The sequence below is a fragment of the Manacus vitellinus genome, unplaced genomic scaffold (genome assembly GCF_001715985.3).
Source record: "Manacus vitellinus isolate BGI_N305 unplaced genomic scaffold, ASM171598v3 scaffold_0_pilon, whole genome shotgun sequence".
Lineage (NCBI taxonomy): Eukaryota > Metazoa > Chordata > Aves > Passeriformes > Pipridae > Manacus > Manacus vitellinus.
This window is the reverse complement of record NW_021938789.1, coordinates 24,465,862-24,488,435: the sequence shown is the minus strand read 5'-3', so window position 1 is coordinate 24,488,435 and position 22,574 is coordinate 24,465,862. Positions and strand designations below refer to the sequence as shown.

Sequence of the window (22,574 nt, the reverse complement as noted above, 5' to 3'; positions counted from 1 at the left end):
ATGGAAAAACAGCACTGTAGAATTAGCTCTTTCAATAGTTCAACTGCATAGTAGTTTTTCTTCTCCAACAAACTACCCAGTCTTGATGTGAGGAAGGATAAAATTGTGCTTACTTACTCAAAATTAGAAGGCTCTGATTACAAGCTGAGCCATATGTGCCCTGACAGTTCTCAGCCATGTCATTTTGTCTGGGTGTGAAGCTGTACTTTCTTTAGGTAATACAGTTACTCAGCATTAGAAAGTACCCTTTGCTCCATAAGGAGAAAATGGGACTCAGGCTCTACTTTCCATTCTCTGCCTGTTCTTTTCATTCATTAAGCCATAGCGAAGCCTGAGTGAAGCCTATGTTGTGTACTGGCTTAACATGTTCTATGCCAACTGATGTCCTAGTTATATTAAAGGTGAATTTTATGCTAGAATTTTATTTTTGCTAGAATTTTAATAAGATCAAGCTGTCAGCTGAATTTGGACTTTTTGCTTAATTAAGCCATTTTTTTAAAACAAGCTGACTGTAAGACTTGTTACATGCTTATAGCAAAATAACTGTGAAAGATTAGGAAAGGTCCTATAAGTACTGGCAAAGGAGTGGTGACTGAGCTTTAAGGCACTGCTACTAATACTTGAACGTTTTTGATACCACCTATAGATACCATCATGTAATAATACTTGTAACATTGAGGCAGACTTCAGTTGTACGTAACCCAGATATATTTTAATAAGTGAATTTTTAAAGGTTTTCCATGTACCTGTAAACAGCAGGTCCATCAGGAAGAAAATCCAGATGTTTCTGACAACGAAGCAGTGAAAACAAGAGCTCAGATTGCTACCAAAAGCACTTTAGTAAAAAGAGCTCAGATTAGATTTATGGATTATGCTAAAACTTCGTGTTAGCAGATGAGAAGTAAACCAGACTGTCTTCCTCATCTGTGCCATGCCACAAGTTTGAAATTAGAGAATACAGAAAGAGTTTAAATTGTTGGACAATTTGCAAATCATTCTTTTCCTTTTTCCCTACTCAAGACTTTGTTGACTTTCTGTACAGTCCTAACATGAAGTTTTCTTTCCTTATGTTCATACTTTTGTGTATGTGCGTATACAACAAATTTAATGAAATTAAAAAAGGCAAAATAGAATTAAAAGTAAACCTTTAGAAGACATAGTCAAAATACAAGTAAAGACTTTCTATAGAAAAAGGTGGGAACCTTATTATTAATATGGGGGAGTATTATTTTTATACCTCTATATTCTGTACAGTACAGAACACTGTAGTGTTCTAAGACTGCTTATTAGCTATATATTATTAGAAAAAGAAAGTGTAGTATTTAAATTTACTGATCTCCCTAAAATTATATTGTAGAGCAAGTGTATCAGTGGAGAACTGTGAAATCATAGACTCAGCTTGTGATTTACTTTGCCTCAGTTCTAAAGTTAAAAACCTGTTGGTCAGAAAGCTTTAAGGAACTTAGAGCAACGGAATGAAACACACCCTTGTGACACAGTATCTTAAATATCAATGAAAATGTGAATTTCAAATTGTATGCTGAATAGTTACTCATGTCAGTAACAGCTGGCATTCAATGGCAGTGGTGTCTGGCTGCCCCTGGTCACCAGGATTAAGACACTCATTAGCATAAATACAGATATATTCCTAAAAAAAGTCAAAAACTCCAGCACCATCAAAGTTTCCTGTATGGTCCTTGATCGACAGAGACAGGTGGCATAGCTACTTAAACAATTTCATGGTCATGATAAAATGATTGACGCAGCATATGCTTTTTTTATGCTATTACGTCATCTGTATCTCGAATGCCTTTGCCAATAATTCAGGGACAGAATTTTGCACTCCGCAAAACTAAGATTTCATTGAATCTATTGGAAACCTTCCTAATTAGGAACAAAAACTACTGAGTTCATTTTTGTAAGATTGAGCTGCATAGTCCATTGTTCACATCTTATGTCTTTGCCACAGGATAGATGTTACATTAATAAAGGGAATTCTGAACTAGTAGACAGTAAATTCTTTTGCAGATCAAGTGCTTACTCTGGCACTGACTGCAGTTTTCTTTGGATGAAAGCGTTTCACTGACATTTTGTCTGTGCTGGGGGAGGCCTTCACAATTCTACTGAAGTTTAGCAGAACGGTATATTTGTAGTAGCACTTCTATTTCAACATATACAAATATCAAAAGAGCACAATACTTTCAAAGTTAACTTGACAGTAGATATAAACCAGGACATGTGCTTTTGTAAAACAAAGCATACTGCTTTAAAAGAAACTGCATCAAGGCCAACACCAAGTTCTGCTTTTGAAGTGTGATTTCTGGATAAGAAATCTGAAGCGGTTTACTGTTTTTGTTTGTTTGCTTGTTTTTTTCCCAGTGAAATATGAAGAGCTGTATTGCTTCTCATTCAATCCAAAATTAGATAAAGAAGAACGAGAACAAGGCTGGAAGCTTGTGGACCTCAATGAAGAATATAATCGGATGGGCGTTCCAAACAACTATTGGCAGATTTGTGATGTAAACAGAGACTACGGAGTGAGTCGTTGTGATTTTTCTGTTACAGAGGCTGTCTGTAAAACAAATCAGCAGCCTGACTGTGGACTACCATGGTGCTTAGTTGCAGGATCCCTTTGTGCTGAGTGCTGTACACACATGTCACAAGGTGCAGTTCTTTCACATAAAATGGCACACACTTTCACATAAAATGGCACATAGAGAATGAGAGAAAGGATATGTCTTTATTTAACAGATGTGAAAATGAAGCACAGAAAACAGTGTTTTAAATGTTAGAGTTTGGCTGCCTGGGAAGAAGTTTAAATCATTCCTAATGTTATATGTCTGAATAAGATTTTTCCTGACATGTAGGGCTATATAAAATTACTACACAGTCATTTCATGAAAAAAAATTGCTCAAAATAGTGAGGTTAGCAATATTTTTTCCTCACTGGCTATTCCCACACTCGTTTTGAATCCTGTGTGATTGAGTGTTTTCACAGTCATCTAGTAGGTCATATATCTTCCTAGCTGCCTGCTGTCCTGCCTCATTCAGTCTTGTACAACTGAAGATCCTAGAATGTTAATTAATTGTGAGAAATAATAACCAAAGGATTTTTGAAGGAAGTTTGTCCATGCACTGCATTGGCTCTGTTGCTGGAGCACATCCATGTTAAGGAAGGTCTGTGAAGTTCTCAGAGAAGACTGAATGTGCTGTCAGCATTTGTTTTTGTTAAAAGAAGTGGAAAAAAATGTTTGGCCTCTTCGAAGATAAAGTGTAGGGAAAATGGCATCATGAATAAAATCCAGTTCACCACAGCAGCATCTGTAACCACAAGCCATAACTTTCCTTTCTCCTTCATTACATATCTCTGTCTCAGAAAATAATTTTTTCCTGGGCATTCTAATTCCTTTAGTCATCTCAGAAAGTCACAGGGAGATACTGGATATCCTTTTGACCCCAGTCAGAATGTTACAGGCAGTACCAGGACAAGGAAGTTAAACTAGGGCCCCATGTGTGGTCCTACTTGTCTCCGGAGGGATTTCTGGGCTTTTTTTGCAGGCTCATAGGGTTCCTCTCAGAAGTGATAGGCATTGTCAGGGCTGCTTGCCTTTTGGTATCCTCATTTCACATGGTTTAATTTCTTTTCTCCAAGTCCCTATTTTTTATCCTTATTTTTTTAATTATTATTATCAGATTTGCTGGAAAATTTGGCTCTATAGTCGTCTCCCATTATAAAAGAGTGTTTGAGAACTTCACCCACACCCATCCTTACTCCCAAACTGTGCTACAGAGAAAACTGCAGTTGTAAATACAACCTTGCTGTACATAATGATAGATGTTTTCTGGTATGAATGTATGTTAAACCTGTATGTTCTCAACAAGGCATGAATCAACATTTGGAAATACAGCCCTTCAACCCTTCTCCTTCAGTTTTGCCATCTGTAAGTTATGATTAATACTTTCCAGCTTCAAAAGAATGTTTTGAGAAATGTCAGTGATGCATATACAATGATGATGGAACATTTCCCAAGATTTGAGTTCCTTGGTATTTTGTTTTTGCTGTGGAGATGGCTAATGTTACTTGTACTTTGTAGACCAAATAAGCAGTTTCCTTTCACAGGTCTGTGACTCCTATCCTACAGAAGTGTATGTACCAAAATCTGCAACTGCACACATCATAGTGGGGAGTTCTAAATTTCGGAGCCGAAGGCGTTTCCCAGCTCTTTCCTACTACTGCAAGGATAACAATGTAAGCACGAATTTGAAGCTTTGAAGTGTTTGCTTATTTTGGCCTTGGTTTTGTAATTCTTCTAGTAAGGTTTTACAAGAAATCTGTGATTATTTAATTTTTAAAAATGATTACTGTAGCCTGGTTAGTGTGGTTAGTTCATTAATAGATATTAATAGGTATTTAATGCATTCATTTAAATCTAGCTGCATCACACAAAAAAAAGTGATCCCTGTATCATAAGAAAGTGGAGTAGTGCAAGAGGCCCTGAAACTTGGTTGGCAGAAGAATGAAGTAGCAGGCAGCTTAACAGGTGATTGGGAGGAGAACAGAGCAATTTTGGATCTCGTAGCCATAGACTGAGTTGAGGAGGTTAAAAACTATACTTGCAGCAATTAGAGAATCAGGAGTAGCTTTTCAAGAAAACATCTGTGAAGAGACCCAAAAAAGATGGATGAAAGAGCTATCAAGTGTTGGCTGAGCAGCATGTTGTGGGTTCGTTGAAGAGTCTCTCCTTGTCTGCAAGAGTGAGGAGTGCCATCTTCTCTGATTCATAACACATATTCTCAGGGTAAGCAAGGAACTGCCTCACTTGTCTGTAACCTTTTGAAAAAAATTTGAAAAATTTTTGAAAAAAATTTGTGTTCCAGCCCCTTAGAGATTGGCTTAGCTCAACTATCATTACCTGTTAGGCTAATGGTGTCCCTTTTGTGCTGTCAGAGGATCTGTGTGACTCCAGTTTCAGTCCCAGACTGGCAACTGCATTGAGAGGTCTTTTGTAGTGCTGGGGGACAGGCAGGACCTCCCAAGAGACAGGGCTACTCTGAGATTACAGGGCACCTGTAGCTTTTGCCAGGCAGGATGGGAGGTAGAATGTAACAAGCACAAATCATAAGTTACAATCTCCACAGAAATCTTTTGGCCCCTATCATAGTTTAAGCCTCAGAAAGAAGGGGTAAGATGTTATTTTCACTTCTTCCTTACCCTGCATTTTATCAGAATATTGCTTCCCTAAAGATCTATGAATTTTACAACAAAAGTGGAGGATAGGAAGATACAATCTCTGCATAAATTGCATAATTTTTTTAACATTTCGTGAAGGCCAAATTTTTCAGAGTTAATCCCTTTGCATAATCAACTAGGTCCAAATATAGATATCTAGGATTCAAAACACTTGGACATTTCCAAGTATCAGTGAAAGAAAAGGTCTCAGGAGTCAGCTAGATTCCAATATATAGTGATTGGATGAGTTTCATGGTTTCAGCCTGAATGTTTTCCCTGTTATATTTGGAGTCCAGGTTAAGGTTCAAACTACAGGATCTGAAGTATTGTGTTTACTTGTGCATCCTTCATGGTTCAAAGAGCTGGGGAAAGCAGTGTTGAAGGAAATACCTCCTTGTGAGTTGGGAGGTTGCCATGAGTTGCCAGCTAATAGAGTAATGGACAGGGGAGGGAAAAGATTTATGATGCTCACAGCAGGTTAGGAAGTGGTGTGCTGTGTGCAGAGAGAGACAGGTACCACTTGTTCAGTCTTTCATATCCAGAACTTTCCCATAGCTCTTTTGTCCTGACAAAAGAGGTATAAGCATGTATTAAATTGCTGGAATTTACACTGATCAGGAGGCAAGACTGCATAACTAATAACCTGTTTGCAAAAGCTGTTAATAAAGTAGGAACAGGCTCTCACACAATTCAGGGTTTCTATCTTAAAGATCCATATTTTACTTACTAACTACTGACAGTTCAAAGACGTGACTGAAAAAAGCATGTCCTTTCTCACAGTAATAAATAATCTGTAGGGCAGTCTGCATGGGACCTTCAGCAGGCAGATTCTGTTCATGCTTGTGTTCAGTGCTTAGAATGTGCATATATTAGCCCCTTGCCTTCTACAAATCTAGCTGCCCTCTCTCTGCCTAGCAAAAATAAAAGCCTCCCTGCTCACCTATTTCACATTTAGTTCCTTCCTTCCTGATTTCATCTGGAGGGGTCTGTGGAGAAGCTCTCTTGCCTCCTTCAATAGCCATGATTAATAAATGTACTCCAGGAGTCAGGCTGCCTGACCCACTTCTTATGCAGTAAAGTCTTTCTCCAGAGACAGTGCTAAAAATATATGACCATTAGTGATCTGGCTGCATGTTACATGTTTTTGTTTCCTTGACTCCTGGTGTCAGGCTGTTTAGTAAAGCAGGCACTGGTGTAAGTTGGGTGTAACCAGTATCATACCTGGTGTGAGTGACAGTGCAAAAGAACATATCTTTATGTTATATCTGTGTTCTTGTGATTGCAATTCTGTACTCATCCTCAAGATATCACCTTTCAGGAGTTATTCCACATTAGGCAAATACTATATTTAAAATAGCTCTAAAACTTGGATTCGAGACTAGACTTGGGCCAAAGGTGTTGTATTGTTTTAATATTTCCTTGCCTTTTTAAAAATAATGTATTTATTATCATGTAATTAATTTTACCATTCTGCCCTTCTCATAGAACTGTACATCTGTGCAAACAAATGGTTTTGTAAATGCTTCTGGATGCTAAATAATTTCTACTTAATAATAATGTTGGGTTTTTTGTTTGTCTGTTTTTCTGCAGGCCTCCATATGTAGAAGCAGCCAGCCTTTATCTGGCTTCAGTGCTCGGTGCCTTGAGGACGAACAGATGCTCCAGGCCATTAGAAAAGCAAATCCAGGAAGTGATTTCATATACGTTGTTGACACTCGGCCCAAAGTAAGTGTATTAGATTTCTTGCATATAGCAAGACTGAGTTGCACCTGTGTAGCTCCACAGATTGATCAGGGTTTATCAGGGGAATCTTAGCTAGGAACCTTGCCAGCATTGTTATCTTTAGGGGAATTTTTTACTTTACACTGAGCTTTTCTCTTTTTGTTCTTAGCAAAATGTTAAGATAGAGAAAAGTAAATAACTTCTAGTTGTAACTATTTACACACACATAGGAGCTATCTGTAACTATATTTCTGATGAGACTAGCAAAATCTAATTCCCATTATAAAATATTTTTACAGTTGTTCATAATGGGTCCTTCAACTGAACATTCCCAAGTGCTCTTCATATGCTGTCCCTCATTGCACTTGGTAATCTTCAAAACAAAAGATTTGGCCGTACAAGAAAGTTTTGTTTCCACTTCATTTAAATATACCAGGATAACCAAACGCAGAACTTTACTTGGGCCACTGTCTTTCCTCTATGTGATTCCAGAAGAAGCCCATACAAACTTACTGTTTATAGCTAAAACACATTAGTTCTATCCTCTTTATAAAAAGACACAATTTGGTTATTCTCCAAATTAAAGAAAATGCCAGGAAATCTTGCAAGTGGGGTCTGTTACCTTTTGAGGTTGTATCCTCATATTCACTGAGATTAATTGAGGACAGGCACCATTTAGAGAGCTTCACAACAACTACTTTAAGAGCAACAGATGGAATTTTGGTAGATGATGTGGAAAACTTGTTAGTAAATATTGTGGCAGCTGCAAAGTTTGGCAACTGATAGTATTTAAAATAAATGAGTGTCAGAAAGCCCTGCAAATTTAACCTTATATTTATTTACTTTTAAAGAGGGCTATTTCAGATTTTCTTTTAAGAAAGGATTTCTGTGATAAAATTGCTCTGCTGCAGAAACAGTTAATAGTATTTATGTACTGAGGATTAGGTCAGTTAGAGGATAGCTGTTTTTTCTTTAGGATTTCAGGGGTTTGTGCTGGCTTGGACTCATGCGTACAGATCTTTCTTCCTGAAACTATAAGGCTATTGCAGAGAGAGATTGCTTCATTTTGTTTGTAAAAGAACACTGATGTCTACTTCAAAAGAGAAAGATTAGGATTCAGCAGATAATTTATATCTTTCTATCAAGTCACACTGAGAATTCTGTCCTTAATTGACATGCTGTTCACAGGCTGTATCTTTTTTTTTTAATTATTCATTGATAGTCAAAACATCAGCAGACTGCTGGTTGATAGACAAGCATGGGTGTTTTTGCCTGCACATTTCCCTGAACTGCATACTACAAGTTAAAAGAAGTTTTACCCAAGATTTAAATAAATCAAAAATGCTAGTGTTATGCTAGCATAACACTAAATTAAGTTCCTATCTTAGAGTGTGTTTCTTCTGTTCTTCTGCATGAAATTCATGCAATGTTTCAATTCCTAATGGTGGTCCACAAATGTAACTTTTTAGCTGTTTCCTCTGAAAGTTAAGATGTCAAGTTTGGTCCTTGGAAACCTATTTTGACATATGATGCAAAAAAGCTAGGCTTATTCATCTTGGTTGGAGGAAAGTTGGCATGCAGTGGCTCCAAATTAAAACAGAATATCAGGCCTATGTGTGTTTGGGGTGGAAGAGGTCAGAAAAAGAGACATTCTTGTGTATTCCGTGATGCCATTAGTCAAGTAGTGAAGTATATTATTGTGAGTTTCAGAAGTGACCACAGAAGCAGCAAATCAATAGTACTGCCTGCAATATTGGGAAATAAACCGGAAATGGAGTTATCGGCATAGCCTCTTGTCCCTTAGGCAATGCCTAAAAGATACTTTGTTTCGATTTTTCATGAGCATTGGCTCTCACTGAAATGGAGATGAATCACTGAGTAGAACTGATGCCTCATGAAGTCTTTCCAAAAGCTTTATTAGTGCCCTCCAGTTTCAATGTGCCATATCCTTTGTTACTTATTTCTGAAGTATTTCCTGGGCAGAAGCTGTTAGTTGTGCTTGGAGGCATGGAGGTCCTGCCATTTGGACTGCTTTGTCACTCCTGGAGCCTTCATATTTCTTGGGAAGTTCAAAGGCTCCCCAGCCTTACAGCATGGATTTCATAGAAGAGCAGGGACTTTATGCAAAAAGACAATTTCTTTCTATTGCACAGTGACATTTTGCTATAGGAAATTTAAAAAAGTAGATGGAGTAATGAAGTGAAAGTACTTACTTCATTTCTATCAGCATGAGTTGTCAGCCCAAAGATCAATATTTGGCATAAGGAGCTTTTCTTTTCCACCCAAGGATCTCAAAAGGGGAGTGGGGCAGGGGGGAATAAGCATTAAAACACCCTTAATTTTATGATGGGGAGAACTGAATTAAAGAAGTGTTTTATGACTTTTCCATGTCAGGAAACAAGTAACAGATTTAAAGACAAAACTTAAGCTTCCAGCTGAATGTATTTTTTTGCTGAAGCACAGCAACTTATTTGATAGCACCACATTACCAATGAACATATCTGTGGTAATTTTGTCAATTCAAATAATTTGTGATCTTGCACAAGTCGAGCCAAGATATTATAAAATGAGGAAAAACTACTCCAACTCTCTCTTCATTATTCCAAGCATCTGTCAACTTTTGGATGATCTGAGTAGTAAAACACTGTAACTTCGGCAACATTAGTGTGCACATGCTATGAAACAGTGGCATGGCAGATGAGACACTGCCACCTGCTGGGTTTATTCTGATAGTAAACATGATGCTGCTCTAATATGAAATCAAAATAGGCTTTTAAAACCAAATTAAAACTTTCATGCTCTTGCAGAGGAACCCTACCTAAGCTATGTTTTTTGTGTTTAACCTCACTAAAGAAGTTCACTCAAAAGCTGTGAAATCGGGATATCAGAGACTCAGCAACCCAGCACCCTGCAATAGCCTGGAAACAGATCCCTGATTCTCAACCCGTTGTGTTGACATTGTGATAAATGCTTGCCTGACTTAAATCACTCTGATTTATTGCTGTAGACCACAAGCTTTGTTTTGAAAAGAAATTGCTACTGGTTTTCATCCAGTTTTCCATATGTTTTTCAGCTCAATGCTATGGCAAACAGAGCAGCAGGGAAGGGATATGAAAATGAAGACAACTACTCCAACATCAAGTTTCAATTCATAGGCATTGAGAACATCCATGTCATGAGAAATAGTTTGCAGAAAATGCTTGAAGGTAATACTCTTTTTCATTGGAAACTAGAGGAAAGAATTGATCCTTCTGTCACACAAATCAGGGTAACTGCTCTGAAATCAGCAGCAGTGAAAACAGGTATGAAAAGAAATCTTTGCCTGTTGCAGCTGCATGCAGCCGCTACTGGGACTTGGGCAATGGAGCATCATGGCAACTAGTGGTGATTTCCTAATTTTACAAACATTTTGTTTCATGGCTGAAATCCAAATTACTTAAGTGACAAAATTCATTTGGCTTCAATGCACCTTACTGCTACTATATCTTTTTTTTGAAATTTACACTTCGATGGTAAAATGAGAAAAATCACTTACAGCTGACTTTGAGGCTAGTGGAAAATACAGGATTTTTATTTTAAAGCTTAGAAAAACTATGGTTTGATTTTGCATGTGTAGAAGGCAGTCATACATTTTAGACTGTGAATTTTAATAGATGCTTATTCATGCTCTGTATAGAACATGACACATCAGGGCTATTCATGAAATTCACAGTCAATGGGCATAACCATTCAGCACCTTCATAATCCCATCCAAATTAATAATAATTGCTTAGCAGTATGTAAACCAGCACATCTGTTCTTCTGTTTCATATTTGGAGTGCATGACTGTTTAGAGGTCATCTGGGAAAAGAGTAAGGATAAATAAGCCATCCTTGACCCTCAATGGCTTGTTGATTTTTAACAAGCAAATTGTAAATAGTGCTCACTCCAGTGTCTCAGTATTTCCTTCATGTACATCATCAACAACCATCAACTCCTAGATCAGCCTGATTTAGCTATTCTTGACTTGATGCTCTGTCTATGCTCTTTTATTCTTCATCTGTCTCCCATCAACTGTATGCAAATGTAAATTGGAGATCTAAGAAGGGTTTAAATTTTTCATGACAGAAAAGCTGTGCTCTAGTTTAAAATAAGAGCATTTTATGAAAACCAGCATTAAAATGTGATGCAGATAAAATGGTCAGTCTCTTCATGACATATTTTTACTTAATTCCTTGGTCTAAGGGTCTCAGGTAGGAAAACAGAAGGATTTTTAGTTCACTAGGAAGTCTTGTTTGGCTAGGAGAGAGGCTGGGTCAATGAACAAGTCCCTTTATTTGTTCACATGAAGACCATCAAAGATAAAATAGTAAACAATCAGCCTGGCTGCATGGGGCAGTACTGTGTATACTTTTTGAGCCAAAAGTTCATGAGACTGGTCCATGGCCAAGACTTACATGTAGCAAGATAATTTCTAATGCATTTAACACTTCAGGCTACTTGGGGAGCATAAATTCTTAGCATCTATTTTCAAATGAGTTTATGCTCAAAACATTTGCTTTTCTCCTAAGTTTTATATTTGCTATGTTGAAATCTCATATTTAGCAACTTGACTGATAAGATTAGAAACAGGAGTGAAGGGTGGAGGATCTTCACATGACAGACTGCAGATATATATGATTTATTCAATATATGATTTTAAAGAACTTCAATGCTGATAACATTAGAACAAAATTTATTATTCAGTTTTCCATTGGAAAATGCACTTATATTAGGACTGTGTTCATTTCAATGATGTTTCTTTAGGAAAAAGCTGAAGAAATTAATTTATACTTATAAAAATGTCAATATTTTCTTTCAGCGGGTAAAAAAAATAGTTTTCAGCTTTATGATTTTACTGACTATTCTACCAATTTTATCTTAACTTTAACATGTATTTATCCTCATATAATGTTAATTTTTGGCAAATTATATCAGCATTATAAAACGATTCAATTTTTAGGATAAAATTTTTTTCAGAATATGCAAAAAATGTTGAGATTAGACTAATCTGGAAGTAAAACGCATTTCCTTTTGGAAAAAGAAGGTTTTACTTTTTTCTCTGCTGCCTCATATTGCTTAATATAGTATGGATTTTTTTTTCATTTAAAGAGAGGTATATGTGAAGATCCTTGGGACAATTTTGATTCTATGCACAACCTCCTTGAAATCATTTTTAATATTAGAAGGGCATGTTACAGAAGGAGTTTTCTCGTAAAGATTCAAGGGCTGAGTGAGGCTGCTATTTGGCATTCGTGATGGGATGGGCTGTGCCTCACATCCAGGGGCCAGCCATGACTTGACCTCCATTTGTTGTGCATTGAGGTGCTGACCCCACATGCTCCCTGTCTGTAAAGAGTAAATGTGAGCTTCTCCTCCCCTCATACCAGGAGCAGTTGTTGCTGATGTAGGAGCAGCCTTCTGATCCTTGGACTTCAGTGACAGATCAGCCAGTAAGAATGCCTGAGAGTTTGGCTCACAGCAATTATTCCTTCCTCTACTTATGGCCTTCCTGCCAGAAATGAGACAACTGGTCCAGCATCCCCCTGTGGTACTTTTGCTGGTGGAAGAGGCAGTTTCCAACATGTGTCCTGTTTCCTCCTCTCCTCCTGCGAAATGGGCACACCACTGGATTTCTCAGAGCTCTCCCCAAGGGCTCTTGATTTTCCTGTGCCTACACCATGGATGCACCAGGCCTTATTTCTCAGATTTTGGTACCTTTTCTTCTGGATGGAAATGCCTTTTCCCCTTAGGATAAGCGTCATAATTGAATTCATAATCAAACTCAGTATTGAAGGTCCAGATCTGTTGCCAAAATCATGTGAAATATACAGTGTATGCCTTTAGGACACTCTGAACTTTGCTCAGTGAAGTGGTCAGTAAATATTGACTCTAATTGGGCAGCGGGAAGGAGCAAAGCACTGTTTCAGCCTTACCTTGGGCTTTTGTAAACAAAGACAGCAGCTTCAGCCAGAATTCAGCCACTAAGTGGTCATGCTTCCATCTGCACAGCAGCATTAATCATATGAAAAGCTGTTTGCTTTCAGTGCTGCTATCTCTGCATCTTTATAAATATCCTTCAAAAATTATTTTTAAAATAACCATCTGGAAAAGGTCTTACATACAAACATTGTAAGACTTTGTATGGATACATTAGACCATTTTATTTTTTAATTAAATGGAGTTAGGACAGTCCAGTAGCCCAGATATGGTATAAAATCTGACTTTGGCTTATAAAATTAAATTTCAATTACAACGAAGGAAATAAAATTATCCCAGTGGCCATAAATAACTGAGTCTTTTAAGATTTCTGAACCACCAGAGACCTACTAAGACATTAGTTATTGACAGATCATACATTAACGTGGTAAAACCCATGCCATTTTTCACTGTATTCTGAAAATGAATTTCACCGGCTAATATTTTTTCCTTAAAAGCAGTATGACACTACATGGATCAAAAGAAAGGTATAGTCTATTTATGAGGTGAATTTAGTATCTCACTGTTGAAAACAGACTGCACCAAATTTCATTGAGTATTTGTTTGCTGCTGGGCTGAGGTATTTGATTTAGATTCCGATTGCTCTTTTTTTCTTCTAATGCCTCAAACTTTCTAATATTAAAAGTTAGACACTTGGATACAGCCAAACCTAAACTTAAAGTAAAAACTGAGAGATTATAATTTTTTCCTTCAAACATGGCATAGAATTTGGAAGGTTTTCAGGAAAATATTTTCCTTGATGAATTATGGCTTGTCCTCACCATCGGAATACTTACTCTAAGTGAAGCTTTAGTAAGCTTTCATTCTGGGATGGAGAAGTGTAGAGTGAATTGCTTTAATTCAACCACCATCATCTGTGGTGATGCTGGGAGTAGAAGGCAGTGGCTGTCTGCCTGTCTGCCAGTAGAAATCATGTGCTTTCTGTTTCCAAGCCCTCGTTATTAAATACACAAGCCCCTCCCAGGAGTTTGAAAACTTCACTCCCAACACAATTTTGGAAAATCTGTGCCTCACAGAAGGATGCATTTGGTAAACTGTTTGCAATAGACTTTATGACAGCTTCTCTTTTTAACTTAAATTAAACTAAATTTTAAACTAAAATTGGGTGAAATTTGACCAAGCCCTGTTTCTTAAATATATGTGCTTTTTCAATGGTGATGTTTGACTGTGAATTAGTCATTCTTTTGAAAAGATGCATGTTTTACACAGGAGATGTCTGAAGAAGAGATAATTCTGAGGCTGAACAGTCAGTGATGCTTAAGGGACTTTAAATACTGTACGTTTAAAATGTAGCTTATTTTGCAGTTTGTGAGCTGAAATCACCTTCAATGAGCGACTTTCTATGGGGCCTAGAAAATTCTGGCTGGCTGAAGCATATCAAAGCCATTATGGATGCTGGCATTTTTATTGCAAAGGTAAAGTGTGTAAAATGAGATCAGAACTTGCAGTAACCAGACACAGAAAGTGAGGACCAAATTCGCTGCTTGTGGGTAACTTCTTTTATCTCTTCAGTGATGTTATACCTGAAAATAGCCCATCTTGCAATGCTTCATGTGTGAGGAGAGATGTTTCTTAGATGCTGTTGTGTGGACCTTTTGCTGATGTGATAAAAAAAGCTTGTGTCCTTTTGTACTAAAGCCTCTACTAGCCCTTAACTTGTTATGCCAGGCATTTGAATGTCCTTACTTTACTCCCCAGCAGTGATTGTTACAGTTCCTCTCCCTATTTCCCCTGCCTCCTCCACTGGTTTCTGGACATTATCTTTGTTGAAGGTTTCTGGTATTATATAAAATTAACTAATGTGTTATCCCCTCTGAGTTATCAGGCAACCAACTAAATTCACCTCCTGGACCAATTCCTGTATATTGCCATGGCCAAACTCTCTAGCAGTTTCTACTCTTATATAATTGAGAAATATTCCAGAAAACAGTTGTTGGCTTTAATAAGAAATTATTTCTCCTAATCCCACCCAAAGTAATGCACATATTTGTCATTTACCAACAGTAGCTTTAATTTTATTACTTCCTTCCTTGTGCTCTGTCTTTTACTGCTATTTTTGAGATTACTATTACAATTTCTTATAGGGCATTTTATTCAAATGATGTGCTACATACAACTGTATGATACAACTGTATGATGTGCTACATACAACCATATAGATAAAACTTCATGGATTTCCCTCCTCACTAACTGCTTGTTTCTCTTGCTCTACTACCTTTCATTAGCTAATAGAAATCAGGTCTTTAGCTTTGCCAACTTTTCCCCAGTGGCTAGTCTTAAAATTCTGTCAAAAAATGTTATCCTTTATTGATAAGCTTGTTAGCCTTGTGCCTCCTCGGACATGCATTTTGAACCATTCTTATTTGTACAGTTCCCAGTTCTTAGTTCTTGGTCCTCTGCCCACAGGGCTTCTATTTTAGTAGAATTAACTTGTCTCTTGAGATAAACATAGAAAATTTATTACTATTCCTCATTCCCTATTAAGCCCAAACTTAACTTAAATGTTTATTTTTCTAAGCAGTGTCTTTCCTAACCTATTTTATTTTCTACTTCCTAAATTTAGTTCTCTTTAGAAATGACAAAGGCCAAAACCTTTAGAACTAAAAAAAAACCCAACAACCAACCCTCAAGTTCTAAAAATAATGCAACTTTATGTGTTTATGTATAAAATGGGATCCTCTCTCACCAGTTTTTACATTAAAGATACTGATAAAATCTTGCTTATTAGATATGGAAGTTTACCACTACCACAGGTTTCCCCACAAATCTTTGCAGTATGTCATTAGTGCAATGCAGTGTACTGTAATAACATCCAGGCTAGTGCTGGCATTGGAAGCAAAAATTGCCCTTATTGACATTACCATCAAGATGAGAAATTAAGAGCCATATTTTAAGTATGGCGATTCTGTTACTGGTATGTGAGTTAGAGCATTAACTCCATCTGAATCTGCTGTAGGTGCTTGTCCACTCTGACAGATTGATGTATTTAATTGAAACAAATCCCACATCCTCCTAGAGTGGGACTTAAACGGGTGATGCTCCACCACCATATTGCACAGGATGGGATGAATTAAGACTTTTCAAATAAAAGGAATAACACGCAACATTATGCAAGAATTCTGTCACAGAATAAAAAATTAACCAAGTTTCCCAGTTCCCATATTAATACTCTATGGCACTACCTCACTGTTCCCCTCTTACCATTGTCTTCCCCCCTGCTTGTGAAATTTCTGACTTTTTCTGTGTCCTTAGGCTGTGGCTGAGGAAGGTGTGAGTGTGCTTGTTCACTGCTCTGATGGCTGGGATAGGACAGCCCAGGTTTGCTCTGTAGCAAGCCTTCTATTGGATCCATATTACAGAACTATGAAGGGATTCATGGTAAGCAGGTTCTTTTACAGAGTAAATAAAGTAATATGGCATCACTTAAGATTAATATCTTTTAATGGGAAATGGGAAATAAACTTTCCTTAAATATACCTTTTTTTTTTTTTTAAGTAGGAAGGCAGGTTTCTATCTGTCCACATTAAAGTCTTCCAATTTCTGTATGAAGTGTTATCAAAGGTGGGGATCAGTTGGGCACCTTTTTGTTTTTTTCCTAACTTAGACCAAGAAACTTTCTCGCAGTCCAAGGAGCTTTTGTGCAAGCAAGAATTTGTATTCATTTGCAGTAAACATTATAAATTTGAGTGTCAGAAGTGTGTGTTTTCTAGGCATTAGATTGCAATGAGCAGCTATGTTGGAAAATCTGTTCCTTTTCCATGTATATCAGCAGTGGTAAAGCATCTAGGAATGCTTATCAAGTTACTGGTCACATGTTAAAAAGATGTTTGAGACATTTATAAGTTCTTTTTAGAAAGTGAGGAAGCAAGCTAATTGAAGTTGTGCTGAAATACTGGCATCCTATTTGCACCCATGAAGAGTGCTGCTTTCCCTGAGCTTGCAGCAGTGCTCATCACTCATTGTTTTTCTGCTAATTCTGAAAATTATTTAGGATTCTAATACTGCTTGCTTACATCATTCTTGCTTGTCACTGCTTATTCTAAGAATTAATTGGGATTCCAATGCTGCTTGTTTACACCGCTCTTCTGCCTGTTTCAACATGTGTCAACTCTACTCCACAACACTGAACACAATATTCTCATTTTAGGTGTTAATTGAAAAAGATTGGGTTTCCTTTGGTCACAAATTTAACCACAGGTAAGGTGGTGGTAAGGTTTTCATATATATGTGTGTGTGTGTGTGTGTGTGTGTGTTTACGTTGTCAGTATCTGCTCCCACTCCAGTTTTACTTCTTCGCTGTCTTACAAAGCATATCAACAGAATGCCCTCAGGAAACTGCCATACCTTTTGCTCCTACTATATAATTTATCTGTCTAGAAAAGTCAAAGGGAAATATTTTTGTATCAATCTTTTCTTGTATCTGCACTCCAAAACCACTATTGGGAATCCCGAGTGCTGGTCTTGCAGTTGCTGTGAGCACTGAGAGGTCCATGTGAGTGAAAAGTAGTATGTAAGTGGCTTGCAAAATCCCTTTGGACTCCAGCAGATCTTGTAGTAGTGCCAAGGCTCCTCACATAAGTCCCTGTTCAGCAAAGTCTACATCTTCCAAGACAGTACTTAATCTTAGGCATGCCTGTGAGTTATCTCTTACATAAAACATACTCTTCCTATTACACTCTGTTCTAACAAAACCAGCAGAATTTGCTCAGAAACGCCAGGCAAAGTGAAGTGGAAAGTAATTTATTTGGGCAAGTTATTTTGAACATCCATCCAATGTAAGTGCTGTATTGTTTGAAGACTTTATATGTTTAAACATGGATAAATATTCACATTTTCTTTCTTTTTTGAATTTCCTTTTAGTTTCTGTAAAAATAAAAAGTGCAATTTTTATATTGGGGTTTAATTACATTATATAGCTTGATTTGAATATAAATTTGTTATAGTTTCAAAAAACACAATAAAGCTTTCAGGAAATCTGTGCAGCTCCATACCACCTGTGAAATTCCAGCAGGAATTACTTCATTTAACATGATACTGTCAGTTGTCTATGATTATCAGTGGTAAAAGGTATTATGAAATGCAGGTAGCTTTGGTTTGCTGTGCAGTGTTGCTATATTTTCTTGGATAATAATATCAGAAGTTTCAAGTTTAGATGTTTAAGGAATTCCACTCTGTTGGCATGTATATATATATACGTATATACATAAATACACACACATGACAAGAATAATAATTGATTGAAAATGCTTCTTCCTATTATGTAGACTTATATTTTTTGCTTCTATGTGTTTTATATTTTGAGGCTCCTTTTCTTCATTGCAAGTGGTTCCAAGAGGTATTTTTATGGATAGAAAATTTGATGTTCACTTGACAGTTACAGCATGTAAACATTTCCCACCTTCTAAAAATTTCACCAAGAGAGGGCAGCTTTAACCTGTTTTCTGCCGAGGTTATTCTGTACCTCTCCTGCTGTTTTCTGGTTTGGGGAATGGTCTGCTATTAAGAGACTGTCTTAAGATACATTTTTGTCATTAAGTCGTCGCAGTCATTCTTACAATGACATATTACTGTGGTATAACTTCATATTAATAGCATTAAAGCATGGCTATGCAGCAGTCAGCTGTTTGTAGGGGGAAGGTAACAAGATACCCATAAAAGGCTTTTTTTGTTTGTAATTCTGCCTTCATTCTACTCCATGATTCTTGCATCTTTTTTGTAAGTAAAAAAATATACTAGTAGTTGAGATTTTAGAAATGAATGCCTATGATGTAAGCTGCACACTAGAAGTGAGGGGTTTGTTTTTATTAGTGTTAATTCAGTTTTCCTACAAGAATTCAGGTTTTAATTAAATGTATCTTGTCTTATTTCAGGTATGGCAATTTAGATGGCGATCCAAAGGAGATATCACCTGTTATTGACCAGTTCATTGAATGTGTTTGGCAATTAATGGAACAGTTTCCTTGTGCCTTTGAATTCAATGAGAGATTCCTCATCCACATACAGCATCATATCTATTCTTGCCAGTTTGGGAATTTCCTGTGTAACAGCCAGAAGGAGAGACGAGAGCTGAAGTATGAAAGTAGCATATTATGCATTTGATTTCTTTAGTAGCATATTTACATATGGGGTCTGTGGCTGGTGATGTATTGAGGAGTCAGACATTAACCTGCAGTCTGACTCCAGTCTGACATTAACATCCAGTCAGCATGTATGTGTTTTCATAAGGCGTAGGGTGCCTGTTGTCTTCTGGCAACACAGATTAATACCACAAAAAGTTGATCCTCTGCAGTGTAGCTCTGCTGGGAGTGTAATCCGTGGTGTGCGTGATAGGGATTAGTGAAAACAGACAAGAGCAGTAGTCCTTCAGCCATGTGGGCCTACCTTTACTGCAGCACTAACAACATACAAGGCAAGCTGTCCCTGTAGCTCTAATATAAGATGATACTAACTCTAATTAAGTTCTCAGTTCAAGAGTTACTGCTCTTCTGTGTTTTAACCTGTCTTTGGATCTCAAGTCAGGCCATTTAGTTTTGTTCTCTCAGGTACAGCCTTTTTGTCTGATAGCCCTCCCTAGGACTGAGTCAGCAAACTATCCGCCTGCTACCTGGCCCCAAAGCAATTATGAATTAATCTTCCTGCCCTTAGGCCCAAACAGAGACAGCATCATCATTCCCTGATGTTTGTATCCATTTCCTGGGGCCCTGGGTCCTCAATACAGGATGATATCCATCACTTTTCTCGTGTACCCTGATCATGTCAGCAGTAGCAATGAGACGAAGGTGGCAATTACTGCTGGCTGCTGCCATTTGGTCCCTTTCACTGCTTATGTGCAGAGTAGCCACACTGCCACAGTCCATTTAAAATCAAAACCTTCACAGATCATCATATCCCAAGACCCAATTCCATAAGAAATTGCAGTTCAGTGGGGTAGGAGTGCTTTTAAATGTGGGCATTCTTTTGGTGCAGAGATCAGCCTGAAAGCTTACTTTATGCAAGTGATCCTCTTCACCTTGCAAAGGAACCAGTCTCTCCACCTTTTCTCTCCAGCTGCTCTCGCTTCATGGGAAATGGGTTGGATTTTGCCTTTCGTAATCAACAAGGGAATATGGGTCTCTGTTTCTCTATACTTCTTACTTAAGTCTGATTTTGGTAAGGAAGCTGATTGTAAATGGGGAGTACAGAGGACTAGAATGCTCCATCTAAGCTTTAGCTATTCCTGAACTGTAGCAGACACTTTAATATATTTTTATCTTTTTTTCAGAATCCAAGAACGAACATATTCATTATGGGCTCACTTGTGGAAAAATCGTGCTGATTACCTGAATCCTTTATACAGGTCAGACCACAGTCAAAACCAAGGGACCCTGCACCCACAGATAGCTCCATGCAACTTCTTGTACAAGTAGGTACTATCACTTGCTACAGAAAATTGTAGGATGCGTTAGTACAGAACAGAGTGACTTCATATACAAGTATTTCTCATTCTGTAAGAGAGTAAATTCAATCTCAGATACAATGTGTTTGCTCCTTGTGTGCTCATAGTCAGCAAACACCTCTGCATGATTCCACAACAGAGTATTAGTCTGAAAAGAAGCTTAAGATTAAAGCTATATTGATAGTTGTGTGTCCTAATTTCATGGTTACTCACTTCTTCCACTGAGATATGCCTCTTTCAATTCTGTTCTTGTCTGTGATTTCTAAATTTATAGTTGCTTTAACTTCTTCCATCCCAAGATTTTTTGATGTTTATTTGGATCAATTGGTGTCAAAAATAAAAAGGATCTTTTCAAGAAAAGATTGCTAAAAGATTGCTAAAACGAGTGTTTAGTAAAACAAAAAGGATACTTTCCCCATGTTGTTGTTATACCTCAAAGTAAGTTTTACTTGATATTTTTTAAAAAATGTAACAAAATATCATCCTTTTTGAAACATTACTATTGACATTCTGACTTAGTTGTGCCATTAATCTTAACACATTTAAGGAGAACTTTAATAAAAATTCATGAAAATTGTGATTTAAGTAAAACTGATCAGTTTGTTTTCCAGTTGCAAGTAATAGCACTTGTTAAAAACTCAATAAAAATCCTAAATTACAGAAATTTAATTCTTTCATGTCTACTATACAATTTAAAAATAGTCATTAATCGTATTCTTTGGGAGAGTGGGATTTATAAAAGAAGTACTGATACAACAGATCCTCCAATGGATGAGTAATCCTGTTGATTTTAATGGAATTACTTGGGTGCGTAAAGATTTCCAAGCAGGAGCTATCAGATGATAAACTTAAGGGGGAATGTGATTAAATAGTATACTATTGGGATAGGAATAATAAGCCACCAATGAGCACGCACGTGCTCCAAAAATATCTGTCAGCTACTTGGCTAGACAGCTGCAGCTGATGGCAGGGCTCAGCTACTTAACCTGTCTGCTGAACTGGTTACACTCAGTCTGGCTGTGGCCATAGTGTCAGGAAGGCAGAAGACAGAAGAGCCCTAGAGTAAGCTAGAGTCCTTTCCTCCTGAAAATGAAAAATCAACTTAACTGTTTAACTAAAGGTTTGTCAAGTAATTTCACAGAACAGGAAGAGAAATTGCCAATGTATATAATTGCTTCATCCATAGGCAGTTTAAAATGCCAGTTTAAATTGTAAGAGAACAGAACACCATACTGGTTTTTACTCATGATTTTTAACCCTTTTTTACAGTGGACCCCCCTCCCATTAACTATCTACACCTCCCCGCCCCCCCAGCCCCAGACAAAAACAAGCATACAGAATCTCAAAGTTGACTTCATGAGAAGTTAAACAATTGAGAACTAGGAATATGAAAAACTGTCTTTACCCTTGGCTGTTTTATAAGTACCATTGCGCTGGAGCGCATAGTGTAGAACAACAAAATAATACAAAAAAAAAAAACCACAAAATTTTGCATTCAGCTATGTGATCTAAGTCAAAGTTACATTCATCTTTCTTTTTATTACATATCAAAATTGGTTCAAGGTGCTTATGTCCACAGAGTTGCACCTTCAGGACAGAGCAAATGCAAATGAACAATGAACCTTGCCAAATACTCTATGAATTTATGTGTATGCACTCTAATGACACATAAGCCATGGATGGATCATTTAGAACAATGTCTGGGGAAAAAAAAAAAAAAAGAAAAAAAGAGTGCGCATTTATGTCTCATGATGCTACCTCACTAAAAGAAAATTCCTGACATTCCCATTAATTCCAGGTTCTGGAGTGGTATGTACAACCGCTTTGAAAAGGGGCTGCATCCTCGACAGTCAGTTACTGATTATCTGATGGCAGTGAAGGAAGAAACTCAGCAGTTGGAAGAAGAGCTGGAGGTCTTAGGAGAGGTAATAAACACTTGAGCTTGATACCCCAGACTTGGCAACTGATGATAAATGAAACCCAATTCCATATGCTGCAGAGTCACCTACACACTAATCCTTTTCTGGAATGAGGATGTTCATATGTCATTGTTTTCAGATAAATTGTCACAAATGTTTTGCATTAAGACACAGAAGGGGTTTTATTCTTTAAGGATGAAATTTTACCTGTGTTGGTGCACAAATACTACTGAAAGTGAGTTTAATCCTT

At 37.3% G+C, this 22,574-nt stretch overlaps 1 protein-coding gene across 1 annotated transcript in view; it reads left to right on the top strand.

The window, feature by feature from the left end:
* The window catches only part of MTMR7 (myotubularin related protein 7), a 31,243-nt gene that overhangs the window by 5,765 nt on the left and 2,904 nt on the right, over positions 1-22,574 (top strand). Inside the window, exons 4-13 of the mRNA XM_018068764.2 lie at positions 2,380-2,537; positions 4,121-4,249; positions 6,821-6,955; positions 10,026-10,158; positions 14,276-14,385; positions 16,223-16,348; positions 17,118-17,167; positions 18,841-19,041; positions 20,232-20,372; positions 22,204-22,330. Of these exons, the coding sequence (XP_017924253.1) occupies positions 2,380-2,537; positions 4,121-4,249; positions 6,821-6,955; positions 10,026-10,158; positions 14,276-14,385; positions 16,223-16,348; positions 17,118-17,167; positions 18,841-19,041; positions 20,232-20,372; positions 22,204-22,330 (1,310 nt within the window). The remainder of the gene's footprint in view (positions 1-2,379; positions 2,538-4,120; positions 4,250-6,820; positions 6,956-10,025; positions 10,159-14,275; positions 14,386-16,222; positions 16,349-17,117; positions 17,168-18,840; positions 19,042-20,231; positions 20,373-22,203; positions 22,331-22,574) is intronic.